Below are 25,645 nucleotides of genomic sequence, written 5' to 3'. Positions count from 1 at the left end.
GCTGCTGCTGCTGCCGCCGCCGCAGTCGGCAGAGTCGGTCACGTGGTGCCCGCTCAGTCACATGACCGTGACGTCAGCCGCCCTGATCTGGGAGGGCCCGGGAGAGAGAGACCCCTGGATTTCCGCACCACCGAGTATGCTGGGACCCGGGTGAGTGACCCGGGGGAGTGGGTAGCATCCATCCTACTGCGATTATCACTCTGGCAGGCACATGGCCAACGCTGGCTCCGCAGCGCCGCCCATCTGCAGAGCATCGCACGTTGTGTGCTGCCAACTCCCCCTGCAGAGCATTACACACTGTATACTGCCCCCTCATCCCTGCAGAGCATTGCACAACACTATACTCTCCCTGCAGAGAATTGCATAATGTGTGCCACCACCTCCCCCTGCAGAGCATTACACCCTATGCTGCCCCCTCCCCCTGCAGAGCATCGCACACTGTGTGCTGTGCCATTTCCCCCTGCAGAGCATTGCACGCTGTATACTGCCCCCTTCCCACTGCAGAGCATTGCACAATATACTCTCCATGCAGAGCATTGCATGCTCTCTACTTTGCCCCTTCCCAACTGCAGAGCATCATACAGTGTATACATCCCCGCCTCTTGCAGATCATCGTACACTGTATATATCCCCTCCTCTTGCAGAGCATCATACGCTGTATACAGCCCCCTCCCCCTGCAGAACATTGCTCACTGTATACTGGTTTGTATATAGCCTCCTCCAATCTACAGAGCAGTGTACACTCTGTATACAGCCCCTTCTGCAGAGCATCGCTATCTGTATACAACTTCCTCCGCGCAGAGTGAGGAACACAATGTAACTATATAGTTCCTCCCCTGCAGAGTATCGCACACTCTGTATACCGCCCCCTCTTCCCTGCAGAACATTGCACACTCTGTATACCTCACTGTCAGACTATGTTCTGGTACAGCAGATGTCACCCATGTTATGGTCCACCTCGTTCAGTTACACACCTAAAGATAGTCGACAGTGTCTAGATCGACAGTAATGAAAGTTGACATCAGCTTTAGGTTGACAGGATAATGATCGACATTCACACGGTCAACATTAGCTTTTCACTTTTTTTGGTGGCTTTGCTTGGATATAATTACACCCAGGACACCTACATCTGCTCCATCCTGTGACTCCACAGAATAGACCCACTCTCTGCTTACACCCAGGACACCTGCATCTGCTCCATCCTGTGACTCCCCAGAATAGACCCACTCTTTGCTTACACCCAGGACACCTACATCTGCTTTATTCCTTGTTACCAGCAGATACTCCATCCTGTGACTCCCCAGAATAGACCCACTCTCTGCTTACACCCAGGACACCTACATCTGCTCCATCCTGTGACTCCCCAGAATAGACCCACTCTCTGCTTGCTACCAGGGCAGATATGACCCAGAGTAAGCGGCTAGTGGGGAATTAGCGACAACCATCCAGGAGGTGCTGCAGCAGCATGACCACACACGTCAGCCTATCCGGTTATGGTGGGCATTTACCGGAGCCCATGGTCCTCATCTATTAATATGTATATACTGTATGGCTGTAAGCAGCAACGGTATACAGTCAGTCCATGTCCTGTATTGTATCCATGTATCCGATCAGAAGGTTATGCTGAGGGAATGCTCGGGTACTGGGGAGAGTGGGCCGGTGCTGAGGGAATGCTCGGGTACTGGGGAGAGTGGGCCGGTGCTGAGGGAATGCTCGGGTACTGGGGAGAGTGGGCCGGTGCTGAGGGAATGCTCGGGTACTGAGGAGAGTGTGCCGGTGCTGAGGGAATGCTCGGGTACTGAGGAGAGTGGGCCGGTACTGAGGAGAGTGGGCCGGTGCTGAGGGAATGCTCGGGTACTGGGGAGAGTGCGCCGGTGCTGAGGGAATGCTCGGGTACCGGGGAGAGTGGGCCGGTGCTGAGGGAATGCTCGGGTACTGGGGAGAGTGGGCCGGTGCTGAGGGAATGCTCGGGTACTGGGGAGAGTGGGCCGGTGCTGAGGGAATACTCTGTACTGGGGAGAGTGGGCTGGTGCTGAGGGAATGCTCGGGTACTGGGGAGAGTGGGCCGGTGCTGAGGGAACGCTCGGGTACTGAGGAGAGTGGGCCGGTGCTGAGGGAATACTCTGTACTGAGGAGAGTGGGCCGGTGCTGAGGGAATGCTCGGGTACTGAGGAGAGTGGGCCGATGCTGAGGGAATACTCTGTACTGAGGAGAGTGGGCCGGTGCTGAGGGAATGCTCAGGTACTGGGGAGAGTGGGCCGGTGCTGAGGGAATGCTCGGGTACTGAGGAGAGTGGGCCGGTGCTGAGGGAATGCTCAGGTACTGGGGAGAGTGGGCCGGTGCTGAGGGAATACTCTGTACTAAGGAGAGTGGGCTGGTGCTGAGGGAATGCTTGGGTACTGGGGAGAGTGGGCTGGTGCTGAGGGAATGCTCTGTACTGGGGAGAGTGGGCTGGTGCTGAGGGAATGCTAGGGTACTGAGGAGAGTGGGCCGGTGCCGAGGGAATGCTCGGGTACTGAGGAGAGTGGGCCGGTGCCAAGGGAATGCTCGGGTACTGAGGAGAGTGGACCGGTGCTGAGGGAATGCTCGGGTACTGGGGACAGTGGGCCGGTGCCGAGGGAATGCTCGGGTACTGGGTAGAGTGGGCCGGTGCTGAGGGAATGCTCGGGTACTGGGGAGAGTGGGCCGGTGCTGAGGGAATGCTCGGGTACTGAGGAGAGTGGGCCGGTGCTGAGGGAATGCTCGGGTACTGGGTACAGTGTGCCGATGCTGAGGGAATGCTCGGGTACTGGGGAGAGTGGGCCGGTGCTGAGGGAATGCTCGGGTACTGGGGAGAGTGGGCCGGTGCTGAGGGAATGCTCGGGTACTGAGGAGAGTGGGCCGGTGCTGAGGGAATGCTCGGGTACTGAGGAGAGTGGGCCGGTGCTGAGGGAATGCTCGGGTACTGAGGAGAGTGGGCCGGTGCTGAGGGAATGCTCGGGTACTGAGGAGAGTGGGCCGGTGCTGAGGGAATGCTCGGGTACTGAGGAGAGTGGGCCGGTGCTGAGGGAATGCTCGGGTACTGAGGAGAGTGGGCCGGTGCTGAGGGAATGCTCGGGTACTGAGGAGAGTGGGCCGGTGCTGAGGGAATGCTCGGGTACTGAGGAGAGTGGACCGGTGCTGAGGGAATGCTCGGGTACTGAGGAGAGTGGGCCGGTGCTGAGGGAATGCTCGGGTACTGAGGAGAGCGGGCCGGTACTGAGGAGAGTGGGCCGGTGCTGAGGGAATGCTCGGGTACTGGGGAGAGTGGGCCGGTGCTGAGGGAATGCTCGGGTACTGGGGAGAGTGGGCCGGTGCTGAGGGAATGCTCGGGTACTGAGGAGAGTGGGCCGGTGCTGAGGGAATGCTCGGGTACTGGGGAGAGTGGGCCGGTGCTGAGGGAATGCTCTGGTACGGAGTATCATGCAGTGACAGCCAGAATAGGGGCCGGTACCAGCAGATCCGCTCCTGGGAAGCCCAGGTGACTGGCGGCCAGGATATAATGCTTATCTCCTATTTGCAGATCTATAAATATGGGGACGCCTGAGATTCTACTGAAGACCACGAGCGGAGAGGAGATGTCACATTGTGGGAGTGCGCTGGAGCCCCCCGGAGCAGGTGATATTATACGTACGTCTGTGTATGACCGTATGCAGCATAGACTTTGTATCAGGCCCTTTCCTGCTCCGTATCTTACTCTTAATAAAGGGATCAGTTTTCTATAATTCCAGAGAGTTTCTTTCACTTATCCGTAAGTGTCGCATCATAGTGTGTGGTAATGTAGCATTGTCCTGCATCTCAGCTCTCATCAACTCTGTATATACTGGTCACTCCGCCATTGTCCTGCATCTCCGCTCTCATCAGCTCTGTATATACTGGTCACTCCGCCACTGTCCTGCGTCTCCGCTCTCATCAGCTCTGTATATACTGGTCACTCCGCCATTGTCCTGCATCTCCTCTCTCATCAGCTCTGTATATACTGGTCACTCCGCCATTGTCCTGCATCTCCGCTCTCATCAGCTCTGTATATACTGGTCACTCCGCCACTGTCCTGCGTCTCCGCTCTCATCAGCTCTGTATATACTGGTCACTCCGCCATTGTCCTGCGTCTCCGCTCTCATCAGCTCTGTATATACTGGTCACTCCGCCATTGTCCTGCGTCTCCGCTCTCTTGTTCTATCCATCCCATCAGCTCTTTATATACACTGGTCACTCCGCCATTGTCCTGCGTCTCCGCTCTCTTGTTCTATCCATCCCATCAGCTCTTTATATACACTGGTCACTCCGCCATTGTCCTGCATCTCAGCTCTCTTGTTCTATCCATCCCATCAGCTCTGTATACACTGGTCACTCCACCATTGTCCTGCGTCTCCGCTCTCTTGTTCTATCCATCCCATCAGTTCTTTATATACACTGGTCACTCCGCCATTATCCTGCATCTCCGCTCTCTTGTTCTATCCATCCCATCAGCTCTGTTTACACTGGTCACTCCGCCATTGTCCTGCGTCTCCGCTCTCTTGTTCTATCCATCCCATCAGCTCTGTATACACTGGTCACTCCGCCATTGTCCTGCGTCTCCGCTCTCTTGTTCTATCCATCCCATCAGCTCTGTTTACACTGGTCACTCCGCCATTGTCCTGCGTCTCCACTCTCTTCCTCTATCTTAGTGTTCTATCCATCCCATCAGCTCTGTATACACTGGTCACTCCGCCATTGTCCTGCGTCTCCGCTCTCTTGTTCTATCCATCCCATCAGCTCTGTATACACTGGTCACTCCGCCATTGTCCTGCATCTCCGCTCTCTTGTTTTATCCATCCCATCAGCTCTGTATACACTGGTCACTCCGCCATTGTCCTGCATCTCCGCTCTCTTGTTCTATCCATCCCATCAGCTCTTTATACACTGGTCACTCCGCCATTGTCCTGCATCTCCGCTCTCTTGTTTTATCCATCCCATCAGCTCTGTATACACTGGTCACTCCGCCATTGTCCTACATCTCCGCTCTCATCAGCTCTTTATACACTGGTCACTCCGCCATTGTCCTGCATCTCCGCTCTCTTGTTTTATCCATCCCATCAGCTCTGTATACACTGGTCACTCCGCCATTGTCCTGCATCTCCGCTCTCATCAGCTCTGTATATACTGGTCACTCCGCCATTATCCTGCATCTCCGCTCTCTTGTTTTATCCATCCCATCAGCTCTGTATACACTGGTCACTCCGCCATTGTCCTGCATCTCCGCTCTCGTTTTATCCATCCCATCAGCTCTGTATACACTGGTCACTCCGTCATTGTCCTGCATCTCCGCTCTCATCAGCTCTTTATACACTGGTCACTCCGCCATTGTCCTGCATCTCCGCTCTCTTGTTTTATCCATCCCATCAGCTCTGTATACACTGGTCACTCCGCCATTGTCCTGCATCTCCGCTCTCTTGTTTTATCCATCCCATCAGCTCTGTATACACTGGTCACTCCGCCATTGTCCTGCATCTCCGCTCTCATCAGCTCTTTATACACTGGTCACTCCGCCATTGTCCTGCATCTCCGCTCTCGTTTTATCCATCCCATCAGCTCTGTATACACTGGTTACTCCGCCATTGTCCTGCATCTCCGCTCTCATCAGCACTTTATACACTGGTCACTCTGCCATTGTCCTGCATCTCCGCTCTCTTGTTTTATCCATCCCATCAGCTCTGTATACACTGGTCACTCCGCCATTGTCCTGCATCTCCACTCTCATCAGCTCTGTATATACTGGTCACTCCGCCATTATCCTGCATCTCCGCTCTCTTGTTTTATCCATCCCATCAGCTCTTTATATACTGGTCACTCCGCCATTGTCCTGCATCTCCGCTCTCATCAGCTCTGTATATACTGGTCACTCCGCCATTGTCCTGCATCTCCGCTCTCATCAGCTCTGTATATACTGGTCACTCCGCCATTGTCCTGCATCTCCGCTCTCATCAGCTCTGTATATACTGGTCACTCCGCCATTGTCCTGCGTCTCCGCTCTCATCAGCTCTGTATATACTGGTCACTCCGCCATTGTCCTGTGTCTCCGCTCTCATCAGCTCTGTATATACTGGTCACTCCGCCATTGTCCTGTGTCTCCGCTCTCATCAGCTCTGTATATACTGGTCACTCCGCCATTGTCCTGCGTCTTCGCTCTCTTTTTTTATCCATCCCATCAGCTCTGTATATACTGGTCACTCCGCCATTGTCCTGCATCTCCGCTCTCTTGTTCTATCCATCCCATCAGCTCTTTATATACACTGGTCACTCCGCCATTGTCCTGCATCTCAGCTCTCTTGTTCTATCCATCTCATCAGCTCTGTATACACTGGTCACTCTGCCATTGTCCTATGTCTCCGCTCTCATCAGCTCTGTATATACTGGTCACTCTGCCATTGTCCTGCATCTCCGCTCTCATCAGCTCTGTATATACTGGTCACTCCGCCATTGTCCTGTGTCTCCGCTCTCATCAGCTCTGTATATACTGGTCACTCCGCCATTGTCCTGCATCTCCGCTTTCTTGTTCTATCCATCCCATCAGCTCTTTATACACTGGTCACCGCCATTGTCCTGCATCTACGCTCTCTTGTTCTATCCATCCCATCAGCTCTGTATATACTGGTCACTCCGCCATTGTCCTGCATCTCCGCTCTCTTGTTTTATCCATCCCATCAGCTCTGTATATACTGGTCACTCCGCCATTGTCCTGCATCTCCGCTCTCTTGTTCTATCCATCCCATCAGCTCTGTATATACTGGTCACTCCGCCATTGTCCTGCATCTCCGCTCTCTTGTTTTATCCATCCCATCAGCTCTGTATACACTGGTCACTCCGCCATTGTCCTGCATCTCCGCTCTCATCAGCTCTTTATACACTGGTCACTCCGCCATTGTCCTGCATCTCCCCTCTCTTGTTTTATCCATCCCATCAGCTCTGTATACACTGGTCACTCCGCCATTGTCCTGCATCTCCGCTCTCATCAGCTCTTTATACACTGGTCACTCCGCCATTGTCCTGCATCTCCGCTCTCTTGTTTTATCCATCCCATCAGCTCTGTATACACTGGTCACTCCGCCATTGTCCTGCATCTCCGCTCTCATCAGCTCTTTATACACTGGTCACTCCGCCATTATCCTGCATCTCCGCTCTCTTGTTTTATCCATCCCATCAGCTCTTTATATACTGGTCACTCCGCCATTGTCCTGCATCTCCGCTCTCATCAGCTCTGTATATACTGGTCACTCCACCATTGTCCTGCATCTCCGCTCTCATCAGCTCTGTATATACTGGTCACTCCGCCATTCTCCTGCATCTCCGCTCTCATCAGCTCTGTATATACTGGTCACTCCGCCATTGTCCTGTGTCTCCGCTCTCATCAGCTCTGTATATACTGGTCACTCCGCCATTGTCCTGTGTCTCCGCTCTCATCAGCTCTGTATATACTGGTCACTCCGCCATTGTCCTGCGTCTTCGCTCTCTTGTTTTATCCATCCCATCAGCTCTGTATATACTGGTCACTCTGCCATTGTCCTGTGTCTCCGCTCTCATCAGCTCTGTATATACTGGTCACTCCGCCATTGTCCTGCGTCTTCGCTCTCTTGTTTTATCCATCCCATCAGCTCTGTATACACTGGTCACTCCGCCATTGTCCTGCGTCTTCGCTCTCTTGTTTTATCCATCCCATCAGCTCTGTATATACTGGTCACTCTGCCATTGTCCTGTGTCTCCGCTCTCATCAGCTCTGTATATACTGGTCACTCCGCCATTGTCCTGCGTCTTCGCTCTCTTGTTTTATCCATCCCATCAGCTCTGTATACACTGGTCACTCCGCCATTGTCCTGTGTCTCCGCTCTCATCAGCTCTGTATATACTGGTCACTCTGCCATTGTCCTGCATCTCCGCTGTCTTCCTCTATCTTAGTGTTCTATCCGACCCATCAGCTCTTTATATGCTGGTCACTCCGCCATTGTCCTGCATCTCCGCTCTCTTGTTCTATCCATCTCATCAGCTCTGTATACACTGGTCACTCCGCCATTGTCCTGCATCTCCTCTCTCTTGTTTTATCCATCCCATCAGCTCTGTATAGACTGGTCACTCCGCCATTGTCCTGCGTCTTCGCTCTCATCAGCTCTGTATATACTGGTCACTCCGCCATTGTCCTGCATCTCCGCTCTCATCAGCTCTGTATATACTGGTCACTCCGCCATTGTCCTGCATCTCCGCTCTCATCAGCTCTGTATATACTGGTCACTCCGCCATTGTCCTGCGTCTCCGCTCTCATCAGCTCTGTATATACTGGTCACTCCGCCATTGTCCTGTGTCTCCGCTCTCATCAGCTCTGTATATACTGGTCACTCCGCCATTGTCCTGCATCTCCGCTCTCTGGTCACTCCGCCATTGTCCTGCATCCATCCCATCAGCTCTGTATATACTGGTCACTCCGCCATTGTCCTGCATCTCTGCTGTCTTCCTCTATCTTAGTGTTCTATCCGACCCATCAGCTCTTTATATACTGGTCACTCCGCCATTGTCCTGCATCTCCGCTCTCTTGTTCTATCCATCTCATCAGCTCTGTATACACTGGTCACTCCGCCATTGTCCTGCATCTCCGCTCTCTTGTTTTATCCATCCCATCAGCTCTGTATACACTGGTCACTCCGCCATTGTCCTGTGTCTCCGCTCTCATCAGCTCTGTATATACTGGTCACTCCGCCATTGTCCTGTGTCTCCTCTCTCATCAGCTCTGTATATACTGGTCACTCCGCCATTGTCCTGCGTCTTCGCTCTCTTGTTTTATCCATCTCATCAGCTCTGTATATACTGGTCACTTCGCCATTGTCCTGCATCTCCGCTCTCTTGTTTTATCCATCCCATCAGCTCTGTATATACTGGTCACTCCGCCATTGTCCTGCATCTCCGCTCTCATCAGCTCTGTATATACTGGTCACTCCGCCATTGTCCTGTATCTCCGCTCTCATCAGCTCTGTATATACTGGTCACTCCGCCATTGTCCTGCATCTCCGCTCTCTTGTTCTATCCATCCCATCAGCTCTTTATACACTGGTCACTCCGCCATTATCCTGTGTCTCCGCTCTCATCAGCTCTGTATATACTGGTCACTCCGCCATTGTCCTGCATCTCCGCTCTCTTGTTCTATCCATCCCATCAGCTCTGTATATACTGGTCACTCCGCCATTGTCCTGCATCTCCGCTCTCTTGTTCTATCCATCCCATCAGCTCTGTATACACTGGTCACTCCGCCATTGTCCTGCATCTCCGCTCTCATCAGCTCTGTATATACTGGTCACTCCGCCATTGTCCTGCATCTCCGCTCTCATCAGCTCTGTATATACTGGTCACTCCGCCATTGTCCTGCATCTCCGCTCCCATCAGCTCTGTATATACTGGTCACTCCGCCATTATCCTGCATCTCCGCTCTCTTGTTTTATCCATCCCATCAGCTCTGTATACACTGGTCACTCCGCCATTGTCCTGCATCTCCGCTCTCGTTTTATCCATCCCATCAGCTCTGTATACACTGGTCACTCCGTCATTGTCCTGCATCTCCGCTCTCATCAGCTCTTTATACACTGGTCACTCCGCCATTGTCCTGCATCTCCGCTCTCTTGTTTTATCCATCCCATCAGCTCTGTATACACTGGTCACTCCGCCATTGTCCTGCATCTCCGCTCTCTTGTTTTATCCATCCCATCAGCTCTGTATACACTGGTCACTCCGCCATTGTCCTGCATCTCCGCTCTCATCAGCTCTTTATACACTGGTCACTCCGCCATTGTCCTGCATCTCCGCTCTCGTTTTATCCATCCCATCAGCTCTGTATACACTGGTCACTCCGCCATTGTCCTGCATCTCCGCTCTCATCAGCACTTTATACACTGGTCACTCTGCCATTGTCCTGCATCTCCGCTCTCTTGTTTTATCCATCCCATCAGCTCTGTATACACTGGTCACTCCGCCATTGTCCTGCATCTCCACTCTCATCAGCTCTGTATATACTGGTCACTCCGCCATTATCCTGCATCTCCGCTCTCTTGTTTTATCCATCCCATCAGCTCTTTATATACTGGTCACTCCGCCATTGTCCTGCATCTCCGCTCTCATCAGCTCTGTATATACTGGTCACTCCGCCATTGTCCTGCATCTCCGCTCTCATCAGCTCTGTATATACTGGTCACTCCGCCATTGTCCTGCATCTCCGCTCTCATCAGCTCTGTATATACTGGTCACTCCGCCATTGTCCTGCGTCTCCGCTCTCATCAGCTCTGTATATACTGGTCACTCCGCCATTGTCCTGTGTCTCCGCTCTCATCAGCTCTGTATATACTGGTCACTCCGCCATTGTCCTGTGTCTCCGCTCTCATCAGCTCTGTATATACTGGTCACTCCGCCATTGTCCTGCGTCTTCGCTCTCTTTTTTTATCCATCCCATCAGCTCTGTATATACTGGTCACTCCGCCATTGTCCTGCATCTCCGCTCTCTTGTTCTATCCATCCCATCAGCTCTTTATATACACTGGTCACTCCGCCATTGTCCTGCATCTCAGCTCTCTTGTTCTATCCATCTCATCAGCTCTGTATACACTGGTCACTCTGCCATTGTCCTATGTCTCCGCTCTCATCAGCTCTGTATATACTGGTCACTCTGCCATTGTCCTGCATCTCCGCTCTCATCAGCTCTGTATATACTGGTCACTCCGCCATTGTCCTGTGTCTCCGCTCTCATCAGCTCTGTATATACTGGTCACTCCGCCATTGTCCTGCATCTCCGCTTTCTTGTTCTATCCATCCCATCAGCTCTTTATACACTGGTCACCGCCATTGTCCTGCATCTACGCTCTCTTGTTCTATCCATCCCATCAGCTCTGTATATACTGGTCACTCCGCCATTGTCCTGCATCTCCGCTCTCTTGTTTTATCCATCCCATCAGCTCTGTATATACTGGTCACTCCGCCATTGTCCTGCATCTCCGCTCTCTTGTTCTATCCATCCCATCAGCTCTGTATATACTGGTCACTCCGCCATTGTCCTGCATCTCCGCTCTCTTGTTTTATCCATCCCATCAGCTCTGTATACACTGGTCACTCCGCCATTGTCCTGCATCTCCGCTCTCATCAGCTCTTTATACACTGGTCACTCCGCCATTGTCCTGCATCTCCCCTCTCTTGTTTTATCCATCCCATCAGCTCTGTATACACTGGTCACTCCGCCATTGTCCTGCATCTCCGCTCTCATCAGCTCTTTATACACTGGTCACTCCGCCATTGTCCTGCATCTCCGCTCTCTTGTTTTATCCATCCCATCAGCTCTGTATACACTGGTCACTCCGCCATTGTCCTGCATCTCCGCTCTCATCAGCTCTTTATACACTGGTCACTCCGCCATTATCCTGCATCTCCGCTCTCTTGTTTTATCCATCCCATCAGCTCTTTATATACTGGTCACTCCGCCATTGTCCTGCATCTCCGCTCTCATCAGCTCTGTATATACTGGTCACTCCACCATTGTCCTGCATCTCCGCTCTCATCAGCTCTGTATATACTGGTCACTCCGCCATTCTCCTGCATCTCCGCTCTCATCAGCTCTGTATATACTGGTCACTCCGCCATTGTCCTGTGTCTCCGCTCTCATCAGCTCTGTATATACTGGTCACTCCGCCATTGTCCTGTGTCTCCGCTCTCATCAGCTCTGTATATACTGGTCACTCCGCCATTGTCCTGCGTCTTCGCTCTCTTGTTTTATCCATCCCATCAGCTCTGTATATACTGGTCACTCTGCCATTGTCCTGTGTCTCCGCTCTCATCAGCTCTGTATATACTGGTCACTCCGCCATTGTCCTGCGTCTTCGCTCTCTTGTTTTATCCATCCCATCAGCTCTGTATACACTGGTCACTCCGCCATTGTCCTGCGTCTTCGCTCTCTTGTTTTATCCATCCCATCAGCTCTGTATATACTGGTCACTCTGCCATTGTCCTGTGTCTCCGCTCTCATCAGCTCTGTATATACTGGTCACTCCGCCATTGTCCTGCGTCTTCGCTCTCTTGTTTTATCCATCCCATCAGCTCTGTATACACTGGTCACTCCGCCATTGTCCTGTGTCTCCGCTCTCATCAGCTCTGTATATACTGGTCACTCTGCCATTGTCCTGCATCTCCGCTGTCTTCCTCTATCTTAGTGTTCTATCCGACCCATCAGCTCTTTATATGCTGGTCACTCCGCCATTGTCCTGCATCTCCGCTCTCTTGTTCTATCCATCTCATCAGCTCTGTATACACTGGTCACTCCGCCATTGTCCTGCATCTCCTCTCTCTTGTTTTATCCATCCCATCAGCTCTGTATAGACTGGTCACTCCGCCATTGTCCTGCGTCTTCGCTCTCATCAGCTCTGTATATACTGGTCACTCCGCCATTGTCCTGCATCTCCGCTCTCATCAGCTCTGTATATACTGGTCACTCCGCCATTGTCCTGCATCTCCGCTCTCATCAGCTCTGTATATACTGGTCACTCCGCCATTGTCCTGCGTCTCCGCTCTCATCAGCTCTGTATATACTGGTCACTCCGCCATTGTCCTGTGTCTCCGCTCTCATCAGCTCTGTATATACTGGTCACTCCGCCATTGTCCTGCATCTCCGCTCTCTGGTCACTCCGCCATTGTCCTGCATCCATCCCATCAGCTCTGTATATACTGGTCACTCCGCCATTGTCCTGCATCTCTGCTGTCTTCCTCTATCTTAGTGTTCTATCCGACCCATCAGCTCTTTATATACTGGTCACTCCGCCATTGTCCTGCATCTCCGCTCTCTTGTTCTATCCATCTCATCAGCTCTGTATACACTGGTCACTCCGCCATTGTCCTGCATCTCCGCTCTCTTGTTTTATCCATCCCATCAGCTCTGTATACACTGGTCACTCCGCCATTGTCCTGTGTCTCCGCTCTCATCAGCTCTGTATATACTGGTCACTCCGCCATTGTCCTGTGTCTCCTCTCTCATCAGCTCTGTATATACTGGTCACTCCGCCATTGTCCTGCGTCTTCGCTCTCTTGTTTTATCCATCTCATCAGCTCTGTATATACTGGTCACTTCGCCATTGTCCTGCATCTCCGCTCTCTTGTTTTATCCATCCCATCAGCTCTGTATATACTGGTCACTCCGCCATTGTCCTGCATCTCCGCTCTCATCAGCTCTGTATATACTGGTCACTCCGCCATTGTCCTGTATCTCCGCTCTCATCAGCTCTGTATATACTGGTCACTCCGCCATTGTCCTGCATCTCCGCTCTCTTGTTCTATCCATCCCATCAGCTCTTTATACACTGGTCACTCCGCCATTATCCTGTGTCTCCGCTCTCATCAGCTCTGTATATACTGGTCACTCCGCCATTGTCCTGCATCTCCGCTCTCTTGTTCTATCCATCCCATCAGCTCTGTATATACTGGTCACTCCGCCATTGTCCTGCATCTCCGCTCTCTTGTTCTATCCATCCCATCAGCTCTGTATACACTGGTCACTCCGCCATTGTCCTGCATCTCCGCTCTCATCAGCTCTGTATATACTGGTCACTCCGCCATTGTCCTGCATCTCCGCTCTCATCAGCTCTGTATATACTGGTCACTCCGCCATTGTCCTGCATCTCCGCTCCCATCAGCTCTGTATATACTGGTCACTCCGCCATTGTCCTGCATCTCCGCTCTCCTGTTCTATCCGACCCATCAGCTCTGTATACACTGGTCACTCCGCCATTATCCTGCATCTCCGCTCCCATCAGCTCTGTATACACTGGTCACTCCGCCATTGTCCTGCATCTCCGCTCTCTTGTTCTATCCATCCCATCAGCTCTGTATATACTGGTCACTCCGCCATTGTCCTGCATCTCCGCTCTCTTGTTCTATCCATCCCATCAGCTCTTTATACACTGGTCACTCCGCCATTGTCCTGCATCTCCGCTCTCATCAGCTCTGTATACACTGGTCACTGCGCCATTGTCCTGTGTCTCCGCTCTCATCAGCTCTGTATATACTGGTCACTCCGCCATTGTCCTGTGTCTCCTCTCTCATCAGCTCTGTATATACTGGTCACTCCGCCATTGTCCTGTGTCTCCGCTCTCATCAGCTCTGTATATACTGGTCACTCCGCCATTGTCCTGCGTCTTCGCTCTCTTGTTTTATCCATCTCATCAGCTCTGTATATACTGGTCACTTCGCCATTGTCCTGCATCTCCGCTCTCTTGTTTTATCCATCCCATCAGCTCTGTATATACTGGTCACTCCGCCATTGTCCTGCATCTCCGCTCTCATCAGCTCTGTATATACTGGTCACTCCGCCATTGTCCTGTATCTCCGCTCTCATCAGCTCTGTATATACTGGTCACTCCGCCATTGTCCTGCATCTCCGCTCTCTTGTTCTATCCATCCCATCAGCTCTTTATACACTGGTCACTCCGCCATTATCCTGCGTCTCCGCTCTCATCAGCTCTGTATATACTGGTCACTCCGCCATTGTCCTGCATCTCCGCTTTCATCAGCTCTGTATATACTGGTCACTCCGCCATTGTCCTGCATCTCCGCTCTCATCAGCTCTGTATATACTGGTCACTCCGCCATTGTCCTGCATCTCCGCTCCCATCAGCTCTGTATATACTGGTCACTCCGCCATTGTCCTGCATCTCCGCTCTCCTGTTCTATCCGACCCATCAGCTCTGTATACACTGGTCACTCCGCCATTGTCCTGTGTCTCCGCTCTCATCAGCTCTGTATATACTGGTCACTCCGCCATTGTCCTGTGTCTCCTCTCTCATCAGCTCTGTATATACTGGTCACTCCGCCATTGTCCTGCGTCTTCGCTCTCTTGTTTTATCCATCTCATCAGCTCTGTATATACTGGTCACTTCGCCATTGTCCTGCATCTCCGCTCTCTTGTTTCTCCATCCCATCAGCTCTGTATATACTGGTCACTCCGCCATTGTCCTGCATCTCCGCTCTCATCAGCTCTGTATATACTGGTCACTCCGCCATTGTCCTGTATCTCCGCTCTCATCAGCTCTGTATATACTGGTCACTCCGCCATTGTCCTGCATCTCCGCTCTCTTGTTCTATCCATCCCATCAGCTCTTTATACACTGGTCACTCCGCCATTATCCTGTGTCTCCGCTCTCATCAGCTCTGTATATACTGGTCACTCCGCCATTGTCCTGCATCTCCGCTCTCTTGTTCTATCCATCCCATCAGCTCTGTATATACTGGTCACTCCGCCATTGTCCTGCATCTCCGCTCTCTTGTTCTATCCATCCCATCAGCTCTGTATACACTGGTCACTCCGCCATTGTCCTGCATCTCCGCTCTCATCAGCTCTGTATATACTGGTCACTCCGCCATTGTCCTGCATCTCCGCTCTCATCAGCTCTGTATATACTGGTCACTCCGCCATTGTCCTGCATCTCCGCTCTCATCAGCTCTGTATATACTGGTCACTCCGCCATTGTCCTGCATCTCCGCTCCCATCAGCTCTGTATATACTGGTCACTCCGCCATTGTCCTGCATCTCCGCTCTCCTGTTCTATCCGACCCATCAGCTCTGTATACACTGGTCACTCCGCCATTATCCTGCATCTCCGCTCCCATCAGCTCTGTATACACTAGTCACTCCGCCATTGTCCTGCATCTCCGCTCTCTTGTTCTATCCATCCCATCAGCTCTGTATATACTGGTCACTCCGCCATTGTCCTGCATCTCCGCTCTCTTGTTCTATCCATCCCATCAGCTCTTTATACACTGGTCACTCCGCCATTGTCCTGCATCTCCGCTCTCATCAGCTCTGTATACACTGGTCACTGCGCCATTGTCCTGTGTCTCCGCTCTCATCAGCTCTGTATATACTGGTCACTCCGCCATTGTCCTGTGTCTCCTCTCTCATCAGCTCTGTATATACTGGTCACTCCGCCATTGTCCTGTGTCTCCGCTCTCATCAGCTCTGTATATACTGGTCACTCCGCCATTGTCCTGCGTCTTTGCTCTCTTGTTTTATCCATCTCATCAGCTCTGTATATACTGGTCACTTCGCCATTGTCCTGCATCTCCGCTCTCTTGTTTTATCCATCCCATCAGCTCTGTATATACTGGTCACTCCGCCATTGTCCTGCATCTCCGCTCTCCTGTTCTATCCATCCCATCAGCTCTGTATACACTGGTCACTCCGCCATTGTCCTGCATCTCCGCTCTCATCAGCTCTGTATATACTGGTCACTCCGCCATTGTCCTGTATCTCCGCTCTCATCAGCTCTGTATATACTGGTCACTCCGCCATTGTCCTGCATCTCCGCTCTCTTGTTCTATCCATCCCATCAGCTCTTTATACACTGGTCACTTCGCCATTATCCTGTGTCTCCGCTCTCATCAGCTCTGTATATACTGGTCACTCCGCCATTGTCCTGCATCTCCGCTTTCATCAGCTCTGTATATACTGGTCACTCCGCCATTGTCCTGCATCTCCGCTCTCATCAGCTCTGTATATACTGGTCACTCCGCCACTGTCCTGCATCTCCGCTCCCATCAGCTCTGTATATACTGGTCACTCCGCCATTGTCCTGCATCTCCGCTCTCCTGTTCTATCCGACCCATCAGCTCTGTATATACTGGTCACTCCGCCATTATCCTGCATCTCCGCTCCCATCAGCTCTGTATACACTGGTCACTCCGCCATTGTCCTGCATCTCCGCTCTCTTGTTCTATCCATCCCATCAGCTCTTTATACACTGGTCACTCCGCCATTGTCCTGCATCTCCGCTCTCATCAGCTCTGTATACACTGGTCACTCCGCCATTGTCCTGTGTCTTCCTCCATCTTAGGGCAGTATTCAATGCGGCCGGTGAGGGGGTTAAACGGTGGGGATCGCCAAAAACGAGTAACCCTCGCCGTTTAACCCCCGTGCCGGCCTCTCACCCTATTCAACGTTCTGGGGGAACCCTCGCTATCAGAGGACAGCGAGGATTCCCCAAAGCACCGAGGTTCGCGGCTAATGCAGGGAGCCTGCTGCATTTATCCGCTAGCCTCACTGTTTAGGCGGCTGCACCCGCCATTTCCACGTCACTGCAAAAACCCAGCGAGGTGTTTAACGGCGTGTGTGAGCTGTGACAGCGAGGTGTTAACGGCGTGTGTGAGCTGTGACAGCGAGGTGTTAATGGCGTGTGTGAGCTGTGACAGCGAGGTGTTAACGGCGTGTGTGAGCTGTGACAGCGAGGTGTTAACGGCGTGTGTGAACTGTGACAGCAGGTGTTAACGGCGTGTGTGAGCTGAGACAGCGAGGTGTTAACGGCGTGTGTGAGCTGAGACAGCGAGGTGTTAACGGCGTGTGTGAGCTGAGACAGCGAGGTGTTAACGGCGTGTGTGAGCTGTGACAGCGAGGTGTCAACGGCGTGTGTGAGCTGTGACAGCGAGGTGTTAACGGCGTGTGTGAGCTGTGACAGCGAGGTGTTAACGGCGTGTGTGAACTGTGACAGCGAGGTGTTAACGGCGTGTTTGAGCTATGACAGCGAGGTGTTAACGGCGTGTGTGAGCTGAGACAGCGAGGTGTTAACGGCGTGTGTGAGCTGAGACAGCGAGGTGTTAACGGCGTGTGTGATCTGTGACAGCGAGGTGTTAACGGCGTGTTTGAGCTATGACAGCGAGGTGTTAACGGCGTGTGTGAGCTGAGACAGCGAGGTGTTAACGGCGTGTGTGAACTGTGACAGCGAGGTGTTAACGGCGTGTGTGAGCTGTGACAGCGAGGTGTTAACGGCGTGTGTGAGCTGTGACAGCGAGGTGTTAACGGCGTGTGTGAGCTGTGACAGCGAGGTGTTAACGGCGTGTTTGAGCTATGACAGCGAGGTGTTAACGGCGTGTGTGAGCTGAGACAGCGAGGTGTTAACGGCGTGTGTGAGCTGTGACAGCGAGGTGTTAACGGCGTGTGTGAACTGTGACAGCAGGTGTTAACGGCGTGTGTGAGCTGAGACAGCGAGGTGTTAACGGCGTGTGTGAGCTGTGACAGCGAGGTGTTAACGGCGTGTGTGAGCTGTGACAGCGAGGTGTTAACGGCGTGTGTGAACTGTGACAGCGAGGTGTTAACGGCGTGTGTGAGCTGTGACAGCGAGCAGTCAGCATTGAATATACCTGTGAGTGTCCTATAAGCCAGAACATAACGTGTCAGGAATACAGCGCAGTACAATAAGGTTATTAGATGGGGATGTTTTTAGGGAAAGGGGAATGGGGGCAGAGACCCAGTGCACAGGTTTAGATTTCTGGTATAGAGGTAGTATTTTCCACAATTAACCTATAGAGAGAGAGAGAAAGCTTGGCCTCTCTAATAATTAGAGAATGTGGAGGTCCAACCTTGAGAGTAAAATGAGTATTTAGAGGAGAAGAAGAAATGACTCTTTGTTGGGGCGCTGTTTTATGGAGATTACGGAACGTAACCTGATTTTTTTTATTAATCTTGTACAATGTGTTGATGGTGAGTGGGACACAGCAGAGGACCAACTTAGTAACAGACCCTTATTAGTTTAGTGTCACGATCTGGGAATGTGCCCTGGTTTAAATGAAGTGTATTGAAATATAACTTTTAATGATACATTTAAAATCAGCACTAGACAAACATATAAACATAGACACACAAGACAATCAACACTAGGTAACACTTGTTAGGTTGGTGCACTTTCTCCCTGCCATCTGCTCACCCACAATACCTACATCAAATTACCTTGGCGGCAGCTGGTAAAATGTGGGACGTACATAAATAGAGAAGGGCGACCGCTCTGATAGTTCGTGCTATTGCTACTGGTATATAAACTCGGGCAGCAGCCGCTCTATAAGGGACATAACAGGAGCATTTCCCTCTCTATGCTCAATGTCACTAAAATGGCTTTAAAGGGAGAGGTCATAATCATGGGAGACTTTAATCTACCTGATGTGAATTGGGAGGAGTCTTTTGCAAGATCATCTACAAGTAGCAAATTTCTAATTTCCCTACAGGGAGCCTCTCTCAATCAATTGGTGAGGGAGCCTACTCGCAAAGACTCAATATTAGATGTAATACTCACATATGGTGACAGGATATCAGACATATATGTGGGTGAGAACCTGGGATCCAGTGACTAATAAAAAATCAGACGTTACGTAGTCTTCATAAAAGAGCGCCCCAACAAAGAGTCATTTCTTCTTCTATAAATGTATTCTGCTCCCCACTATCAGTGTGTGTAATATCCCCCCTATCTATATAATGGGACCTGGCAGCGATGTGTACGCTTGCATGGTAACCCGCTGCTATACACAGTAACCCCTGTATTCTGCTCCCCACTATCAGTGTGTGTAACATCCCCCCTTCTTATCCCCAGAGACTACGACCAGTCCGGCACAAGACGCGGCAGACGTGAGACCCGACGCCTCAGGAGAGGGGAACCTGCGGGAGAGACGTAGGATAAAACCCAAGTACCCCTCGGAGATCTACTTCGATTTCACCAAACGGAAAATGCCTGTCGCACATAGTAAGGCGAATGGCGCCAGCCGTAAGCAGAAGGGCTCAAAGGGCTCTACGACGGGGAAGTGCCACGTGCCAGGTGCGGCCGCCGCGCCCGCCACGGACGAGCAGGGACATGGAGATAAACTTTACATCTGTGCGGACTGTGGGCAATCCTTCGACCTGTGGCCGTCTCTTGTGGACCATTTGGGCATTCACAATGGCACCAAGCCGTACTCCTGCCCGGACTGTGACAAGTCGTACAGCTACAGATCTGCGCTTCTCATCCACCAGAACACGCACAGCGGCCTAAAGCCACACCAGTGCTCCATATGTATGAAACGCTTCCCGCGCAAATCCTCGCTGGTCGTCCACATGCGCTCACACACAGGAGAGAGACCGTATATCTGCGACATCTGCAACAAAAGCTTTATCGAGCGCGCAAAGCTGCGGAGACACGGTCGGGTTCACACCGGCGAGAAGCCGTACCGTTGCGGCACCTGTGGCAAAAGTTTTAGCGACCCATCTGCTCTTACCCGCCATCATAAAGCGCACGCTCCACTGATAGACGAGATGTATTATAAGCGTGGCACAATCGGCCGTCACCCCAGTGACCCGGATCAGGGCGAGATACAGGCTGATCAGAGAGTGAGTGATCTCACTCAGACTCCCCCCAGTGTAAACTCAGAACATGGGCAGGACACTCAGCCGAGTGGGAATGTGAAAACCGAGTATGAGTGTGACACTCACCCGATCCCTAACACCAGCAGTACACTCAATGTGAAAACTGAGTATGAGTGTAGTGTGTCAGAGAATGCGGAGTGTGACACTCGCCCGATCCCTAACACCAGCAGTACACTCAATGTGAAAACTGAGTATGAGTGTAGTGTGTCAGAGAATGCGGAGTGTGACACTCACCCGATCCCTAACACCAGCAGTACACTCAATGTGAAAACTGAGTATGAGTGTAGTGTGTCGGAGAACGCTGAGTGTGACACTCTCACAAGTAGTGTGAAAATCGAGTGTGAGAATGATGCGATGGAGAACATTGAGTCTGACACTCACCCAAGTGTGAAAGTGGAGTATGAGTGAGATGTGTTGTAGAACGCTGAGTGTGACACTCACCTGACCTCTCCCACCGGTAGCGCACTCAGTTCGCTCTCCGAGGCAGTGTGTGACGTGTCTTGACCAGCGACCGGGGATCCCTCTACGGCAGAACTAAAGGGCTTTAATATATATATATATATTGCAATCATAAAAGGTGACAAGTTGTCTGTAGAGCAGGGCGCTGGGAATGCCGTATACTCGCCCTGCGGTGACAGCCGCCCTGTACGGGGCAGACTGAGCACTTACACATCTGTATCCGTCTCCTGCAGTCCTGATACCTGATTATATCTGTACCTTAGCGGATCATAGCTCCAACACACATTGCATTCCTTTCTGTGTTTCCTCTTAGAGTGTAAGCTCTGTGGAGCAGGCCGCTGCCCGCATCTGTTTCATGAATAAAGAGTGGAAATGAACATAGCGTAAACTGTCTTTCTATGTCATATCGCTCCCCATTATACTTCCTATAGGCATCCCGGCAGCTGTGATTCCAGCGCTGGCAATCTAAGTGACCATGTACAATGATTGGGCATGGTTCCTGAACCTGTATATTGGTGCAGGTATATAGTGGCTTGGATTGGATAAGACGGCACGGTAGGGTGATATACATATATTTGGACTATTGGACGTGTAAATGGGAGCACGTTCAGCGGGCAGAGATCCGGTGCATCTGAAATGTGGATCTGGAAGACGTAGAGGGAACCAGCTGGGACAGTTGGTAGAGAGTATATCTGCACACATAGAATAATCCTGGTTATTCTTCATGTGCTATGGGGGTGCCGCCCTACACAGCCAAGAACAGTCCTAATCCGGACCTAAGGAAAGGGCAGTATCTGGTGGGCGCATGTTTTTGGCGCCCATCAATCAGGTAAATGCTGCCCGCACCCCCCCCCGCCCAATTTTACGGCTGCGAATGCGATTGCTGCTGTGCACACGAAGGGTAAACCATTCAAAATAACTCCCCATGGAATGGTTTCTCCTCCGGACGCAGTGCTGAGTAAGCCAGGACTGCGTTGGCTGCGGAGAGGAGGAAGCCGCGGGGAACACTCACAGAAAACGCAAGGTTATCGCCTCTAAACGCCCACAAGGTGTCAGTCATCCTGCGAGCTGCCAGCGGGCTGCCATCGCACGGATGGCTCACAGTGTACCGTGCCCATGTGAGTTCAGAGCCATGCCTTCGGTATTATTGATGTGTAACTGCAGGAATGTAAATATGGCTCTTGTTTCTCCCCAGATAATTATTGTTCATTCTCATGTGTTGAGCATTTGAGTTTATATTAATATACAATAGGCCTGATTCAGACCAGTTCACTAGGCAGCGTATGTTCACAGCCTAGTGAACAGGTAAACGCTGCACGTCCAAATGGCCACTTCCCCCTGCCGCGCAAATTCCCTCACCAACACTTCCACCCTGAGCATCGCTAGCATAGGCCACGCCCCTTGCTTGGGAGGTATGGCTTATGGGAAAGACCGCTGTTTAGGGGTGTGGTCAGTCTGCTCGTGTCATCATGGCCACAGGCATTTCACAGTGGGGAGTGGGACTACAATGACGCAATTCAGGTAGTTTGATTCTCACGTATAGGAAGGGGGGGGGGGGGTTGCAGAGACCGGCAGGAAAGTGAAGGGCTTGCCCACCTCCCGGCTATTCATGGAGGGTAGGCAACCCTGCTCTTAGTGGTGGCAGCCTTAGGAGGCGGAGATGGCAAACCAGAGAGGAACAGTGTAAAAGAGCAGGTGATGGTCAGAGAGTGGCAATATCACATTGGAGGGCATCAGAGGACTCGGGATAGTAACTGGACCATTAAATAGGATAATGGAGAGAATGTCAGATGTTAGGGAGCAAAGGTGTCCAGGAATGTGTAAGAAGAGCCAGGGGGCAATAGATGAGAAGTACCCCCTTTACAGTGTCGGTGGTGCGGACCCCTGGTGTATGAGTTGGTGGAAGTAGTCATAGTCTACAAGCTACCCATTACCACCAATATGGCAACCCCTACTGTGTCCACAACTGGGGGACAAGTGGAGGAGAGGTTACGGGTACACAAAGTGTGACAACTTCCTATAATAATAATGTATATACAGTATGAGCAGCAATATGACTGCCGGTGGCTCTGAGGGAACTGGCTGTGTCATTATACACACGGAGAATTTCTTAGGCGGAACCGGAAGCACGGAGCCACGTTGCGTGGGGGAACACATTTGTGAAGCGCCGGAAGCTAGCCATTGCATGAGCGGAAGCCGAGCGTCCCGTGAGCGGAAGCCGGACGCAGAGTGAATCGGAAGCCGGCAGTGCAGCGCCATGTTCAGCCCCGCTGCGGACAGTCTGCTCCGGCAGGCCCGGGAGCTGAGCGATGAGGAGCTGGAGAAGTTTTGCGCCCGGAGCCTCCAGCACTGCTGGGACCCGGAGAGCCTGGACAGCCTGCGGCGTCTACACCTCATCCTGTCCGCCAGCAGGGGGCGCCGCCGGCTGGAGCCCGCCCTTGTGGGGCAGCTGGAGGAGGCCGTGTGCAGCCCCCGGGCCCCAGCTCCGGTACAGGCCCTGTGTGCGGGCATCCTGTGTCTGCTGTGCCCCTGCCCTAGGGGCAGCCCAACGCTGGGGGCCCCTGTGTACCCTCTGAGTCCGACAGCGCATGTCCTGGCACTGGGGCCACATATATGCCGAGCCCTGGAGTCCCGGGCCCCCGAGGGCCAGAGAGCCCTCCTCCCACTGCTACTGCAAGCTGCTGGTGCCTGTCCAGAGGGCCTGCGGGAGGACAACATCAACACTGTCAACAGGAAGATGGCCGACTGGCTACGGTATGCTGTGCACTCCTCCCCCGCCCCGGCGGGGCTATTCACTTCTCCCCGCTTCAAGTCGCCTGGCCTCATATCTGAAGTGGACGGAACCGCTGCCACCGACTTCTTCACGGTGCTGAATGCTGGCCAGAGCTACACAGAAGAGCAGTGGATGAACGTCCAGGCCTTCTCCATGCTGCGCCGCTGGTTGCTGCATTATGGGACTGCTGGGGCAGAAGATAAGTCAGAGGTGGAGGGGTCGGTGGTTTCCATGGTCTCCGCTTCCTCTACCTCCAGCCGCCTTTTGCCACCCCGGGAGAGGCTGAGGGAGAAGGGCTTTGAGTACTGCCTGAGGCTGATTGAGCAGTGTAACCGGAAGCCTCTGAGAAAGGCAGATGTGGACCTGCAGAGAGCTTGTCTGGTGGAAGCTGTCACCCTGATAGACCTCCTGTGCAAGCAAGACACCTCCTTTCTCTACCGCACACTGCCCCTCATGAAGATCCTGCATGCACGACTGTGCTCGGACTCCTCGTTGTCCGCCATCTTGCTGCCTGTTGCCCAGTTCTACCTGAATCACAGTGAAGCTGCTGCTGTGGAATCCGAAGCCGTGTACAGGCACCTTTTCACCAAAGTTCCCGCTGACTTGTTCCATCAGACCCTCTTCCCTTTCCAATTCATCCAGTTTTGCAGGACCAATGGCAGCTTTCTCTCCGAGAACGTGGAGGCTTTTAGAGGCAGCTTCCCCAATATCCTGAAACTTCTGGCATGGAACGCACCCTCACTGATAAAAGAGTTTGTGGCTCTTCTTCCAGCCCTTGTGAAATCGGATTCTGCCATTGAAGTGCTTCACGCTCTTCTTGACTTACCTTGCGTTACAGCGGCCATGGAGGTCCAACACAGTTTTGCTTGGTCAACAGAGAAATCCACAATGGACCCCTCATTGATTCCTTCATGTTCTTCTGAAGCTTTTCGTCATCCATTTTACAGGCCCATGTTCCAGTATCTTTTACGCAATGAGGTTTGGCGTGGACCACCACCGGAAGGATTAAACTTGCTTCGCCAGATCCTCTCCGATAAGAACAGTTCTTCTCGTGTTATACAGTGTGCGCAGATTGTTCCGTGCCTCCTTCAGCTCTATGTCCGCATCATTGCAACGTTTGCAGATGGCCTCTTGATCAACAAAGTAGTATTAACTTTTCTGGAGCGGAGCGGCCTCTTGTATGATCTGCCGACATTCCAAGCGGATGTCCAGAAAGTTCTCAGTTCTCAGCTCCCTCTCTTGTGCCGTCTGCACCCCTCTGTTGTTCTAGAGCTTTCTCGTGAACTGCTAGACTTTATAAGCACAGTCGGTAACATCCAAAGCAAAGAACCGTTTTTTACCCATGTGGTGTGGGCCATGGGAGAGTATGTGTCTGTATCTTATGACAAGAGATGCACCGTGGAGCAAGTCAACAGGTTCTTTGAGGTTCTGGAAGCTTTACTTTTTGAGATTACACAGCATCGTGGCTCGTCCAGTGCGACCACCTCTTCACCACGTGTTATTACCACACTGATGATGACCCTTACTAAACTGGCATCACGCAGCCAGGACCTCATTCCCAGGGTGTCTCTATACTTATCCAAGATGAGGTCTTGTGTGCAGAGCTCAGCCATGATGTCTGCTTACGGGGAGGAAGACAGTGAGCAGATTCTTATTAGAGCCACTGAACTTTTAAATCTGCTAAAAGTGCCAAGCGTGGCCCAGTTTGTGCTGACGCCTCCTTCTGACGTTTCCAAGCCATGCTTCCACCGTGATCCGTGTTCCTCGCTACCACTTGCTATTCGTACAGCCAGCTGTCTGCTGCAGAGGGACAGGAAGTTGTCAGGATGACAGAGATGTGTGAGATGGTAATTGCCCGCTCTCCGATCTGACTGTTACCCTTTCCAAGCTTTCTGCTCGGGGCCTGATTCATCAGCAGTCTTCGTTTCTGTCGTGCCCCTAACATATGCTCTCTATATATCGTTCTGTCTAAATGAAGATCCTTTGAATACTGATTGTTTTATGTGTCATTGTGAGCCACGGAGTCCACTTGATCTAAATGCTGTATAGGACCAGTGCAGATCCAGCTTACAAATGTAGCCCCGCAGCCTAACCTCTGTACACTGCCACGTGAACTACACCTACCCTCCCCAGCAGCCTAACCCCTGTCACCTAAACCTACCATCCACCGCCTCACAGCCTAACCCCTGCCCCCG

The 25,645-nt window shown here is 52.1% G+C and overlaps 2 protein-coding genes across 2 annotated transcripts; both read left to right on the top strand.

Annotated features, from left to right (window-relative positions):
• On the top strand, positions 1 to 21,054 carry LOC146079866 (uncharacterized). Its single transcript, XM_083186531.1, has 3 exons — positions 1 to 150; positions 3,542 to 3,636; positions 19,413 to 21,054. Exons 1-3 carry the CDS (start codon positions 62 to 64, stop codon positions 20,624 to 20,626), a joined length of 1,398 nt encoding a protein of 465 aa, XP_083042657.1. The 5' UTR covers positions 1 to 61; the 3' UTR covers positions 20,627 to 21,054.
• A 1,824-nt stretch (positions 21,055 to 22,878) lies between these two features.
• AP5Z1 (adaptor related protein complex 5 subunit zeta 1) lies at positions 22,879 to 25,444 on the top strand. The gene has a single exon (XM_083186530.1). It carries the CDS (start codon positions 22,935 to 22,937, stop codon positions 25,278 to 25,280), a length of 2,346 nt encoding a protein of 781 aa, XP_083042656.1. The 5' UTR covers positions 22,879 to 22,934; the 3' UTR covers positions 25,281 to 25,444.
• The last annotated feature ends 201 nt before the right edge of the window (positions 25,445 to 25,645 follow it).

Source organism: Crinia signifera, chromosome 5 (assembly GCF_055691185.1).
Source record: "Crinia signifera chromosome 5, ASM5569118v1, whole genome shotgun sequence".
In the NCBI taxonomy this organism is placed as follows: domain Eukaryota; kingdom Metazoa; phylum Chordata; class Amphibia; order Anura; family Myobatrachidae; genus Crinia; species Crinia signifera.
Note: the sequence above shows the minus strand (reverse complement) of the source record. Positions and strands in the feature narration are given on the sequence as shown.

Coding starts and splice junctions, on each gene's coding strand:
- LOC146079866 (XM_083186531.1), top strand. CDS start 62: ATGACCGTGACGTCAGCCGCCCTGATCTGGGAGGGCCCGGGAGAGAGA. Junction 151..3,541: donor CCGAGTATGCTGGGACCCGG/GTGAGTGACCCG, acceptor TCCTATTTGCAG/ATCTATAAATATGGGGACGC. Junction 3,637..19,412: donor GCTGGAGCCCCCCGGAGCAG/GTGATATTATAC, acceptor TCTTATCCCCAG/AGACTACGACCAGTCCGGCA.
- AP5Z1 (XM_083186530.1), top strand. CDS start 22,935: ATGTTCAGCCCCGCTGCGGACAGTCTGCTCCGGCAGGCCCGGGAGCTG.